Source organism: Mus musculus, chromosome 5 (genome assembly GCF_000001635.26).
Source record: "Mus musculus strain C57BL/6J chromosome 5, GRCm38.p6 C57BL/6J".
Taxonomy (NCBI): Eukaryota; Metazoa; Chordata; class Mammalia; order Rodentia; family Muridae; genus Mus; species Mus musculus.
In genome coordinates, this window is record NC_000071.6 from 128,792,259 (window position 1) to 128,804,676 (window position 12,418).

The window sequence follows — 12,418 nt, forward strand, 5'->3', positions numbered from 1 at the left end:
CAGAGAGAAAAATACCGCAAACAGCTAAGAGATGAAAGGCGCTGTGCCTTGTGGACAGGTCGACGAGAAACCATTTCCAGCCAAGTTTACTGTTTCCCCCACAGTATAAATAAATAAATATATATATATATATATATATATATATATATATATATATATATCTGCGAGGGAAAGAGAGAGAGAAATTGGAGCCTCATACACAGAGAGAAAACTCAACCTGGAACTGCAGCGAAGCTGCCTCAGTTTCTCCAGCCGGTTTCTGCTGGGCGTTTGCTGCCCCCAGTTTAATGATCTTATTACTTTGATTCTTCCGGCCTCTCCAGTCATCTCGGCGTGGTGGGTCTCTACTGGTCTGTGCTTTTCACTCTCTGCTAACTATGCTAACTAACCAGCTCATTCACAATGGGAAGTTCAGCTATGGTAAGTCTTCTACAGAGGTTCATATAGAACAGGTGCTTTCAGCATGCGTGAAAGCAAGGTTGAAAGAGAACTAAAGGAATCCTGTTGTAATTTCAGGCAGTTCATAGTAGGCTGCGAGTAGGAGTATAAAAGTTAATTTCTAAAAAGTAATATACCGTGTTATTCACAGCCCCCAAAATCAATTGTAGAGAATAAAGAATAAAAAATGGTCAGCCTGTGTCTGGAAAGTACTGTGGTAGTGAGGGGGTGGGGGTGGGGGTTGAGAGCTGGGGATGGATTTGATCAGAACACATTGCATACATGTATGAAGAAATTACATACAAGATGGGTTTTAAGAAATAGTTAACCCAAGAGAAAGCAGGAAGAGGTTAACAATGACACAAAGAACAGACAAGGGCAGAACAGCAGAAATCTAGACTTACATCATCAGTAATGAAAGGGAAAAGAGAGAGACAATCTAGTTAAAAACCAGAGATTATCAGGCCAGGGCGACTCAAAGATCCCACCACCTGCTACTCAGGTGAGGCAGACACAGTGTAGAAGGACTCGGGGAATTTGAAAGTAAGTGTTGGAAAAATAATACATGTATAGTCTAGCTTACGAAAGCTACCCACACAAGAACATCAGACGAAATAGACTTAAAGGCCATCAAAGTGGCCTTGTTGGTTCTCAGTGGATTGTTGGTTCTGAGAAAATGTCACCAGGGAGAGTCCAAGCTTTCAATACGTAACACAACCAGTAGATAAACTCCGAACTACATAAAGCAAAAACCAAAGGCAACAATCATTGTCTCTAACTCATGGGTCAAACAAACAAAGCCCAGGGAGATCACGGAGTCCTGGAAAAGCTCTTCTAAGTCATTTGACTTTATTGCTTTTGTTCCCCAGAACCACAGGGTTCACATTGCTTTAAAATGTGCCAGGAATGTTCACTGGGGCAGACGGTATCCATACACCAGGTTTCAGTACCCCTGGACTTGTACAAGAAACTGTAGCCAACCTTAAAACAATTAAATTGGAAACTAATTATAGTGGTAGGATTTCTCTTTTAACTATCAAATATTGGAAACTAACTAGCCTGCTCATAATTAGAGTCATGAAGGGTCCTAACTGGATAATCAGAATATACTTACAATAACAAAAAGAACATGTGGATAAAGAATAGCGAAGCTTGCGTGTCTAAATATTTATATTCAGAAAACAACAACTTTCAGTTTCACCTAGAAAACAGGGGCCAGCCGGGCATAGTGGCGCATGACTTTAATCTCAGCACTTGGGAGGCAGAGGCAGGCAGATTTCTGAGTTCGAGGCCAGCCTGGTCTACAAAGTGAGTTCCAGGACAGCCAGGGCTACACAGAGAAACCCTGTCTCAAAAACCAAAAAAAAAAAAAAAAAGAAGAAGAAGAAGAAGAAGAAGAAGAAGAAGAAGAAGAAGAAGAAGAAGAAGAAGAAGAAGAAGAAGAAGAAGAAGAAGAAGAAGAAGAAAGAAAATATGGGCCAAGACAGAAGAGCCAGGTAAGGCCCCAAATCAACAGGAAAAGGACAATCTGATCTAAAATCATAAAAAGCAAAACTCAGCCAAGTCAAAAGCTTCAACAAACACAATTCTCTTCACGAGAGACGAATGTAAATTTCCAACAGGAATTCAAGGAAAGGTGTGATTATGAATCTAAAGACTCTTAAAGGATAATATAAGGCTGGCCATGGTGACATACAGCCTTAGGGAAAAAGGGGCAGGAGGATCTCTGTTAGTTCCAGGTCAGCCAGGGCTATCTTAGTGAGAGCCTGTAAGGAAAGTCCTTGAAATACCTTGGTTGGCCTATGAGACTTCAACTCTACACAAAGAACTACAGACAATTAAGGAATGGTAACAGGAGGAGAAACAGCCTCCTTCCTCAGAGAAGAGTACACCAACTAGCTACCTAATACCATATGGTCAGCCACTCAAATAATAGTACATAGACAGAGAAGGCTGTAGTGTGTGTGTGTGTGTGTGTGTGTGTAAGAGCAGGGATGGGTATATAGAATGGTTTGGAGGGAGGGAAGGGAAGAGGGGTGATGTAATATTAAAAAGTTAAAGAAATGTACGTAATCCAAAATGACAAATAAGAGATGCAAAAGCGAAATAGCCCTGTGTCTATTAACTACCTTAACCCTGAAACTTCCAGCACGTTTTCAAAGAAAACAATGGGTCTGCATACCTTCCGTTGCATCCATCAAATGTTAAAGCGAGACAATTCTAATGCCTAAAAACTGCGCAGGCGCTTTCAGATGACAGGTTTCCCCAGTCACTGCATGAGCCCAGGGGAAGTCTGGCACCCAAACCAAAGGGCATTACAAGACAATGGTACACAAATATCCTTCATGAGCATAGATGCAAAACTCTCCAGTGGGATTGGAGAGATGGCTCAGTGGTTAAGAGTACCTGTTGCTCTTCTAGAGAACCCGAGTCCAGTTTCCGACACTGGTGTCAGGTGGCTCTCAACCACTTGTAACATCGGCTCTAGGGGATCTGATGCCCCCTTCTGGCTTCCTTGGGTAACTGCATACACATGGCTCACATACCCATGCAAACACACACACACACACACACACACACACACACACACACACACAAATATAAGTCATTTAAAACAAGTCTCATCTAGCCATAAACACTAGGTAAAGTTTCACCTTAGAAGTGTGAAGTTATTCAAAGCGGCATAATCAGCATATTAGCTGAATAAAGAATAATCATGACATGATAGATGGAGATTAATGAAAATTTAATTCAATCTTGATAAAACTCTGGGCACATTGGGGATAGAAAGGAAGTGTCAGATCCTGATAAAGAGCAGCGTTCTAGTTTCCTTTCTGTGGTTGTGATAAAACACTGGTGAACAATTTGGGCGAGGAAAGGGTTTATTTGACTTACACGTCTAGGTCACATCCCATCACTGAAAGGATTCATGGCAAGTAGAAGCCATGGAGGAACTCTAATTACTGGCTAGCTCTTTGGCTCATACTTAGCTAACTTTCATATACAGCCTATGGCTACCTGCCTAGGGAATGGTGCCTCCTACGGTGGGCTGGACACTCTTGTACCAATTAACAACCAAGACAATCTCCCACTGTCATGGCCATAGGCCAATTGGATCTAAGCAGTTCCTCAAGGCTCTCCTCCAACATGGCAGTGGCTGTGTCAAGTTGAGAGCTCAAGCTAACTAGAACACACAGTTCTTGTGACCAATAGCCAACAATAAACGATTACACTGTTTTTTTCATTCATCACACCTAGAAGCCAGCAACAAAGCAATCCTGGTCGGCAGGAATAACAAACCAGGGGAAACCTCTCCTTACATCAGAACTCTGTTGCAAGTAAAGGACTCATTCTGGTTGCATGGGAGACACTAACAGAGACACTCTCCTCTCTCACCAAGAACTCAGGTTCACCCTCACTTCTAAAACATCCCTCCTAGGTAGGCTGCAAATTCAGCCCCACAGGGATGGGGCCAACGGACACTCCTTTATACCTTCTCTTAAGCAGTGACCTGTACATAGGCATGACCAAGTTTTCAGGACATGGTTTCTTTCCCAAAGACAGGATAACACCTCGTCTTTTATTCTTCTCTTGGACATACAAACAGCATCAAGTGTATCCATGCATGTGTGTGCCCTACACTTGTGTGGGCTGCCTCCACCTCAGAAGCCTATTAGGATGTACAGGTATGTACAGGGTGTGCAACTGCAGGGATCACAAACACTCAAGCAGACTGGAGCAACAGTTCAGGAACATAAGAATCCTGAGCCATGTCTATACCAGGAGACCTCCAGAAGTCTGATGTGTCTTATCTCCGACGAGTATTGGAGAGGGTACAAGGGGTCACACTTTCTCCCAGTTACAGCCAAGAAGGCAGAGGAGAGATAGGTCAGCCCTGTGGCAGCTCTGGTGAACCACTCCATCCTTTGCATCACTCATCAGTGAGTAGTTATTTATAATGAAAACCAAAAAAGGAAGGGAAAGCATTTGAAGTGGAAGCTCTTCAACTACTGATTCCCCTTGTGTGTTGTTGGAGGAGGTCTGAGGTGTAGAGTGTAGCTGTTCACTCCCAGAGGTGACCCCATTCCCTTCCTGTCTATTATATTACAGGACAGCCCACGACAGTCCAAGTACTAAGAGCATGGCCCCAAATGCTATCCAAGAGCCAACTCTAAGCCCATGAAGAGCCACCTCATTCAGAATTGCCAGGGCATTTGAGGGCTTTCAAGGATAACACAGACTCCTGTGGTCACCTCCTCTCGCCTTTCCCTAACCATGCAGTGTATGCCCTGGTATCCTTCCTTCATGGACGCCCCCATGAGGACATGGCTCACCTGCAGGCAGCGTGGAGAACTCCACACAGGCCTCCTTCTTTTCTCTCTGCTCCAGCGGCAGCTGCCAGGGCATCTGGTGTGGCTGGGCCAAGACCTTCACCTTGTAGGCCATATTAGGCCTGAGGTTGAAGAATTGGTACTTGTACCTGGCTGCCTTCACGATGTCCAGTTCTTCTTCGTTGAGGAAGATGATATGGCTGTAGTTACTGTTGGTCGGCAGCCACGAGAGCTGGGCAGAGATCTGTGTGATGTTGTCCACACGCAGCTGGGACGGTGCCACCACCACATCCTTGCCCACCAGCAGAGTGCACTGCAGCTCGTCTGAGTTTCCCCGGCTCGTGACGCACTGCACGGAGATGCGGTAGGTGCAGGCAGCTGTGTTAAGTTTCTCGATCAGCGCCTTAGTTCTCCTACCCAGGGCAAGGCTCATGCGTGTCTCTTTGTCCACCAGCACATTATAACTGCTCACGGTGCCCCAGCCGGGAGGCACAGCAGGGGGCTCCCAGCCCACGATGACACTTTTGGCAAGCTGTTTGATAAGGGTGATTTTCCTAGGGTAAGGCACGGTGTCTTCTCCGATGTCGTCGATGTTCACGTCCAGGGTCCCCCCACCATTGTCGGTGATCCCCGAGTCCACTTGAGTTGGGGAGTGAAGGTGAAGGATGCTGTCGCGCTCCAGACTGATGCCAGAGTGGTTGAGAAAGTTCTGGTCCTGCTCACTCCCCAGAGTACCAGCCAGCCGCGACTCATTGTCCTGGATAAAATCCACAAAGTTGGAGGGCACCAAGCCCCTTTGCCCATCCAGAAGCTCTCCTGTTGGGTACAAGGACAGATATCATTCACTGTTCTCCAGGACCCTGAGCTCCACGGCACTGACACATAGTCCCCATGCCTGTCCCCTCCATGCCCTCTGCCTGCAATAACCCCACCCATTGCCCAGTGTGGTTTCCTAGTTCAACCCTATGAGAATCTGGCTGTACACACCAAGCACACACCAGGAACCGGGAAGCTGTTTAGTAAGGAGTAGAAACTCACACTGACTGAATGCCCAGCACTGAGAGAACCCTGGCACACAGTTAGTGCTCAATAAATGCTAGGACAGACAAACATGTCAAATCTACGGCTTGGGGAGATTAATAAATACACATCATTTTTTATCAAGTGATCGCGTGATCAGGGATGGGAAGGTGGCTCCTACTAAGTCAACCTCAGGAACATCTGTGTTCCTAGTGTCTGCCTGATGGGAAATGAACACACTGGACTGGGCTTCAGAGTCGTCTTCTAAGTTGTGTGTGGCATAAGCAAATACTATACAGGTGGCTTCTGTAGAGCAACCTAATTCTTTGTGTATGTGCATGAGTGTGCATGTGTGTGCTGGTGTATATGCACACACACATACATGCCTCCCTATGTGTGTATATATGTGTTCATGTGCCTGTGTGTGTCTGTGTATATGTGTGTGTCTGTGTATATGTATGTGTGTATGTATGCATGCATGTATGTGTACATGTATGTGTGCTTGTATGTGTGCATGTATGTATGCGCATGCACATGTCTGTGTGTGTGCGCCTGTGCACATGTGTATGTATGTGTGCATGTGTGTGTGCATGTAACTGTATACGTGCATGCACATGTCTATGTGTGTGTCTGTGCACATGCATGCATATGTGTATGTATGTGTGTGCCTATGTAAGTATGCATGCACATGCCTTTGTGTATGTGTGTATATGTGTCTGTTGTATGTATGTGTGCACATGTATGCACAGCAGAAACTGTCAAAAGTAACTATGCAGAAGAACTTTGTGTTCCAGCACAAAAACAAAATACTATCATCCCCAATCATTACAGAACATCTCAAGAGAGACCAAGTAACCCTAGGAGGCTGGGGTACCATGACCTCTTAGTTTGTTTCCTACCAAACCCCCTTTGGGGGAATCTGTGACATGGCCTGTAGAGGGAAAGCCTGCCACTCAATGAGGATTCATATTCTGTTCCTAACCTCTACTTAGGGTATGGGTCTTGAGGCAGTCAATCCTTTTATACTAAAGAAATCTGGCCCTTGGAAATGATGGTGGTGCTGATGTTGATAACAACGATAATCATGGGGGTGATGGTAGTAATAATGGTAATATGGTAGTGGTGGTGAAAATGGTGCTGGTCATGATGGTGATGGTGATGAAATTGTGATGGTGGTGGCATTGGAGATGCAGGCGATGAGGTAATTATGGTGGTGGTGATGGTGGGTATAGGGATGGTGGCTGTGATGGGGACAGTGACAACAGTATCCGCCAGTTAATAAGCAATGTTCCAGGCTCCATTCCAAGCACTTCCTAGCATGCAATCCTACCTTCCAGTCACAGTGACTAGTGAAGGCTATTGCTATGGGATAGACTGAGACACAGAGAACAGAAGCAAGTCCCACTGTCACAGACCATAAAAGCTCGAGTTTCAGAACCTCTTTGAGTGAGGTCCTCGGAGCCTTTAGCTGGGCACAAGGCATGATGGGAAATTTTCAGGGACGCCAACCAGGCCATCTGACAGCAGAGCTGGGCATTCTGTTGACCCTACAGTGAGATTCGCTGGAGAGGCACAGCCAGAGCTACAGCACTGCCCCAGGGTGAGGGTTGCCCACTCACTTGGCCTTAGCTGATGCAACCTTCCATAAGTGGGCATCCCAAAAGCGAGTCCCAGAACTCCCAGGGACTCTGAGAAACAATTCAAGCTCATGGAAGAGAAAACCAACTCAACAAAGGTCCCTCCTGCTCAGGAGACTAGGGAGAGACAAGGCTTTCCCACAGAGCAGGAGGCCAGGGGATGGCCAGCTCCCATCTAGAATCAGAAAGTGGGGTCTGGAGAGATGACTCAGTGCTTCAGAGCATGGGTTACTCTTCCAAGGCACCTGGGTTCAAGACCCAGCACCCACAGCATGACTCACAACCACCTGCCACCCTAGTATCAGGGGATCTGATGCCTTCTTCAGGCCCCCACAAGCACAGCACATATGTGCACTGACATACATGCAGGCAAAATGCTCATACACAAGAATAAAATAAAATAAAATAAAACCATAAAGCTGCTTTGGGAAGCAGGGCACCGCAAGTACCACTGTCATAGGCTAAAAGCCAACAAAACTAAAGCCTTCTGGGAGGACAGAGCCTAGTTCCTTTCTATAAACTCTAGGGATGACTGGAGTGGGAGAGGGGTATCGGGATATGAAGCTGGACCCCCTGAGACAACAAAAATATTGAGGCCCCCGTGGATAGGAAAATCACACTTAGGTCACATGATAACTCCAGCAGAAAGGACATGGGTGGGCACTTTGGGGAGTATGGTGGCCCTTAGTTTCCACCAGCACCCTGTCCTCAGAAGATAGAAAAGATTTTTTTTAATGTTGGTCTGTATAGAACATGTACAGAGAATATGTACAGGGTGTTTTCAGTGTGGTGTGTGTGTGTGTGTGTGTGTGTGTGTGTGTGTGTGTGTGTATGTGTGTGTGTGTGTGTTAGAAGCCACCTAGGAAGGAGTCCCAGTGCATAGGAGGAGACACCCAGGCTATGTGCAAACACTCCATGGTTTTAAAAGGGGCTGGAGAATCCTTGAGGTTGAGTGTCAACCTGTTTCCCATGGAAAATGAGAGATGACTACACAGCATCCATCAGTGCCAGCACACAGCTGCCCAGCAGCTCTGCCAAGACTCCCAAGTGCCAGCCACCTACTGCCATTAACACTCAGAAAGCCAGCTCCACTGTCCAGGCAATCAGGGAGAGACATAACAGAAAGCAAGCAGCCAGAACATGTGGGAGGCTGGCGCATCTCCCAGGACCCTGGCAAGCTGGTCTTCTGCATGGACCAAGTCAGTGCCCACCAACCGCAGCGCATCCACAGACCTTCATAGAACCCATCTTCATCCATGTCCCCATAGACATAGAGGTACTTTCCCGCCGTGAGAGGCAGCTCAGCTTCTGGGTTCTCATTGGGCCCATCGAAGGGGTTGTAACTGCAGGGAGAAACAGTTTGTACATCAGTAGCCCTGGCCAAGATCTGTCAGGTTCCTCATACCTATTACATCACTAATGGTGTCACGGCTTGTGCTAGCGAGATCCTGTGCCTCCTCTCAAGCTTCCTCTGGCAAGCTCACACCAATAGGTTAAAGGGAATTAAAGCCATTGAGAGCTCTTTGAGTCTTCCATCTTGTCCAGACAGCTTGTTCCTGTGTGTCTCTTGCACCTGAACTTCACATTTCCAAACTAATGAGCTAGTACAAAGAAAATGAATGTTGTTGCTTTTATTTTTAATGATTTCTTTCTTTCTGTGTATGTGTCTGGGCATGTATATGTGCACATGTGTATGCAGTATCTGTGGAAGAGGACACTGGATCCCCTTGAGCTGGAGTTACAAGTAATTGTGAGCTGCCTAATGTAGGTGCTTGGAATTGAACCTGGGTCCTCTGGAAGCCTATTGTGTGCTCTTGACAGCTGAGCCATTTCTCTGGACCAATTCTGTTACCTTTAAATATGTATCAACCCACTAAGTTAGAACACATTAGACATACTACTTAACTGTTGTTTTTGTTTGTTTGTTTTTTTGTTTTTTTTTTTGCCTTACAATGTAGCATACTATATTTCTACCTCATGAAGTCTGCCATTGCCTTTTGTGGTGGTTTGAATATGCTTGGCCCATAGGAAGTGGCACTATTAGGGGTGTGGCTTTGTTGGAGTAGGTGTGGCCTTGTTGGAGGAAGTGAGTCACTGTGGGGGTGGGCTTTGAGGTCCTATGCTTAAGCTCTACCTAGGGCGGAAGAGTCTCTTCTGGCTGCTTTTGGATTAAGATGTAGAACTCTCGGCTGCTCCAGCACCATGTCTGCCTGCATGCTGCCATGCTTCCTGCCATGATAATGGACTGAACCTCTGCAACTGTAAACCAGCCCCAATTAAATGTCTTTATCAGAGTTGTCTTGGTCATGATGTCTCTTCACAGCAATGAAACCCTAACTAAGACATCTTTGTAGTTAAAGTATAGTATTCTGCTGATCACCACTTTATCAAACTGGTTTCCTAATGTCAGATGTGGACAATATAGACACTGCTTCTAATTCCTGGCTAATGTATGCCATGTCCCATCAGATGTCCTGATGATGCATCTTAGCACACTTTCACAAAGAAGAAATTCTAGAAACTGCATTTGTTTGATCGACTGTATGCCCTACTGAGTACTTCTAAAATATGATGCCTGGGATTTCTGCTAGATTTTAGAAGATGGGGGAATGGAGGCTCTGAGCATATCCCCTGTGACATTCTGTTTTGTCACCTGTTGTGGGTTGAATGGTGTCCCCCATAAAGACTTGTCACAAGTCTCTGTGAATGTGGCCTCCTTCACAGTGAGGCACCCAAGTGAGAAAACATCTCACTAGGCAGGGTAGACATGAATGCAAAAGACACAATAACACACACAGAAGAGGGGGCCATGGGAAGGTAAAGACAGAGCCTAGAGAGATACAGCAACAGCCAGGAGCACTGGGGCCACCAGAACCTGAGAAGGCCCCAACACCCTCTCTTTGAGTCTTCCTGGAGCATGGCCAGGACTCCTCAGTGCATCTGCTGACATCTGGAGATGCGAGGAAGTGAGCCCCTGTGTGCTCAGTTTGAGACCCTGACTCACAGAAGCTCGGAGGCCTGTGTATTCCGTGCCTCTCACCAGCTTCTTCTGCCCCAGCACTCAGTGTGGGTTGGGGTGGGGGCGGCGTCACATTCCTACCTGTAGCGGGCCACACACAGGTGCACCTTCCCCGAGCTGCTTTGCTTGGAGTTGTTAGAGTTCCGGTCATTGTCCATCTGTGGAGCAGTGATCATGGTTTCCATTGACTGATACTAAAGACTCCGTGTCCCACCCCCAGCCCGTGAAAGGCTTATGAAGTGGGATCCACTTCCACAGACATCTGCTGGGAATCCTACACTAAACATTGGCAGAGACTTGGATGCCCCCCACCCCCACCCCACTAAGACACCCGAATGCCATGCCGCCAAGTAGCTTATGGAAGGCAGAGGTGACCATGTCCTCTGCTTTCAGAGGGCTCTTGCTATGGAGGGCCGAATTCGCCATCTCCAAGTGGCATTCAGGAAGCCAAGGAGAGCTACAGTAAAGGAGCCACCAGGAGAGCCTTCATTTCACACTTTCCCCTGCTGTCTCGGGGTCTGCAGAGCTTAAGGACGCTGTGCCCAGAGTTCCCTACTGCAATAATCCCAGGGGCATGTGGTCTTTTCTCAGAGGGCTGAGAGGGGGACTGAGTAACAGTGTCCCAAGGAAGGCAAGCTCCCCCTATTATCCCTTCTCTGTGTGGAAGGCAGAGTGCTCCCCTTCATGGTGCCAACCAAGCCATGCCACTCCTTCCTAGGAGCACGCAAGGGACCAAAGCCCACATCTATCCCCTCCTCCCCAATCTCCCAGCTCCACTCAGCCAACCATGCTCCTGGTGTCTCAGACGTTCGGTGACACCACCGAGAAGCCCTCCTGGTTTCACAGCCCCTCCCTGTGCCATTACAAGTCCACACACCCTGTTCTGCCGCTGTCTTCAGAACCCTCACCCGGGACCTGGCTGACTGGATGCTGATACAGTGCTGAGACCCCGAGTCTCCTCTGCCTGTAAACAGTAGTGATTTCTGGCACCTGCTGAGTCACTAAGGATGGATGTGGAAAATCGATAGGAACAATGGAGGGGCCAAGGTGAGTGGGCAAAAGGAGGAGGCAGGGCCATAGGTGCCTCCCAGATACAGCCTAGAGCTGACTAGGTAGGACTCACCTCGGACTCAAATCTGCATCTTGGGCTGCTGGATCGCAAGAGGAAGGAGGGCTTCACACACGGAGACTCCAGCTTGTCCCCAGACAGCGGAATATAGTCACCAATCACAGAGTAGTGTCCAGTGGGGCCCTCGTGACCTGGATGGGAACAGGGGAATGGATGAGGGAAGGAGGCAGGCCACCCACCCACATACTAATTGCCTCAGGCTGGTCTCACTGTGGGCAGCATACAGGCTGGCTGTACTGAGGGCCTGGTGGTGACCTGTGATCTGAGACACAAGAAGGTCCATTCAGAAAGGGTCAGTGTGTCCTAAGTGCAGGGGTCTTCCCTTCTGTTGGCTTGAAATTGAGGGGCTGTGAGGCCTATTGATACCCCACACACACAGCCTGATACCAGGAGGAGTGTACCCACAGAGCCGGGCACTATAATACAGAGAGTCAGAGTCTGGACTTTCTGTGACATCATCAAGGGTACCTGAGTGAAGCTGTACCCAGGCTACACTGTAGTTCTCCCCCCCCCCCCCCGCATGATAACTGTTTCTCTGATCATATCAATGTTAAAGTTCGTAATCACTTTGACCAAAAATAAATAAATTAAAATTTTTAATTAAATTAAATTAAAAAGTGGCAACCTGTCCAAGAGGAAAATTTTACCACTCCCATTAGCATGGAAAAACCTGGAGTGCCTTATATAAAATAAGATAATCCAGGCATCAGAAGATGCAGACCAAACTGGCCCAGTCACATGTGGACTCTGATGATGTCACAGCAGAGAGAAGTAAAGGCTGACCAGCTGGGCAAGAGAGTAGGAAGATGTTGAAGCATTAGTGGGAAGTCCTGGGCTTCCAGGT

The 12,418-nt window shown here is 47.2% G+C and overlaps 1 protein-coding gene across 15 annotated transcripts in view; it reads right to left on the bottom strand.

Annotated features, from left to right (window-relative positions):
• Rimbp2 (RIMS binding protein 2) overlaps positions 1–12,418 on the bottom strand; it is a 195,857-nt gene that overhangs the window by 34,471 nt on the left and 148,968 nt on the right. For all 15 annotated transcript variants that reach the window (XR_377055.4, NM_001310733.1, NM_001081388.2 and 12 more), the window contains 4 exons: positions 11,569–11,705; positions 10,527–10,603; positions 8,660–8,769; positions 4,773–5,585 (listed from right to left, as the gene is read on the bottom strand). Coding sequence is in view for 14 of the 15 variants with exons in the window: in NM_001310733.1 (NP_001297662.1) it covers positions 4,773–5,585; positions 8,660–8,769; positions 10,527–10,603; positions 11,569–11,705 (1,137 nt within the window). In the remaining variant the exon portion in view is untranslated. The remainder of the gene's footprint in view (positions 1–4,772; positions 5,586–8,659; positions 8,770–10,526; positions 10,604–11,568; positions 11,706–12,418) is intronic.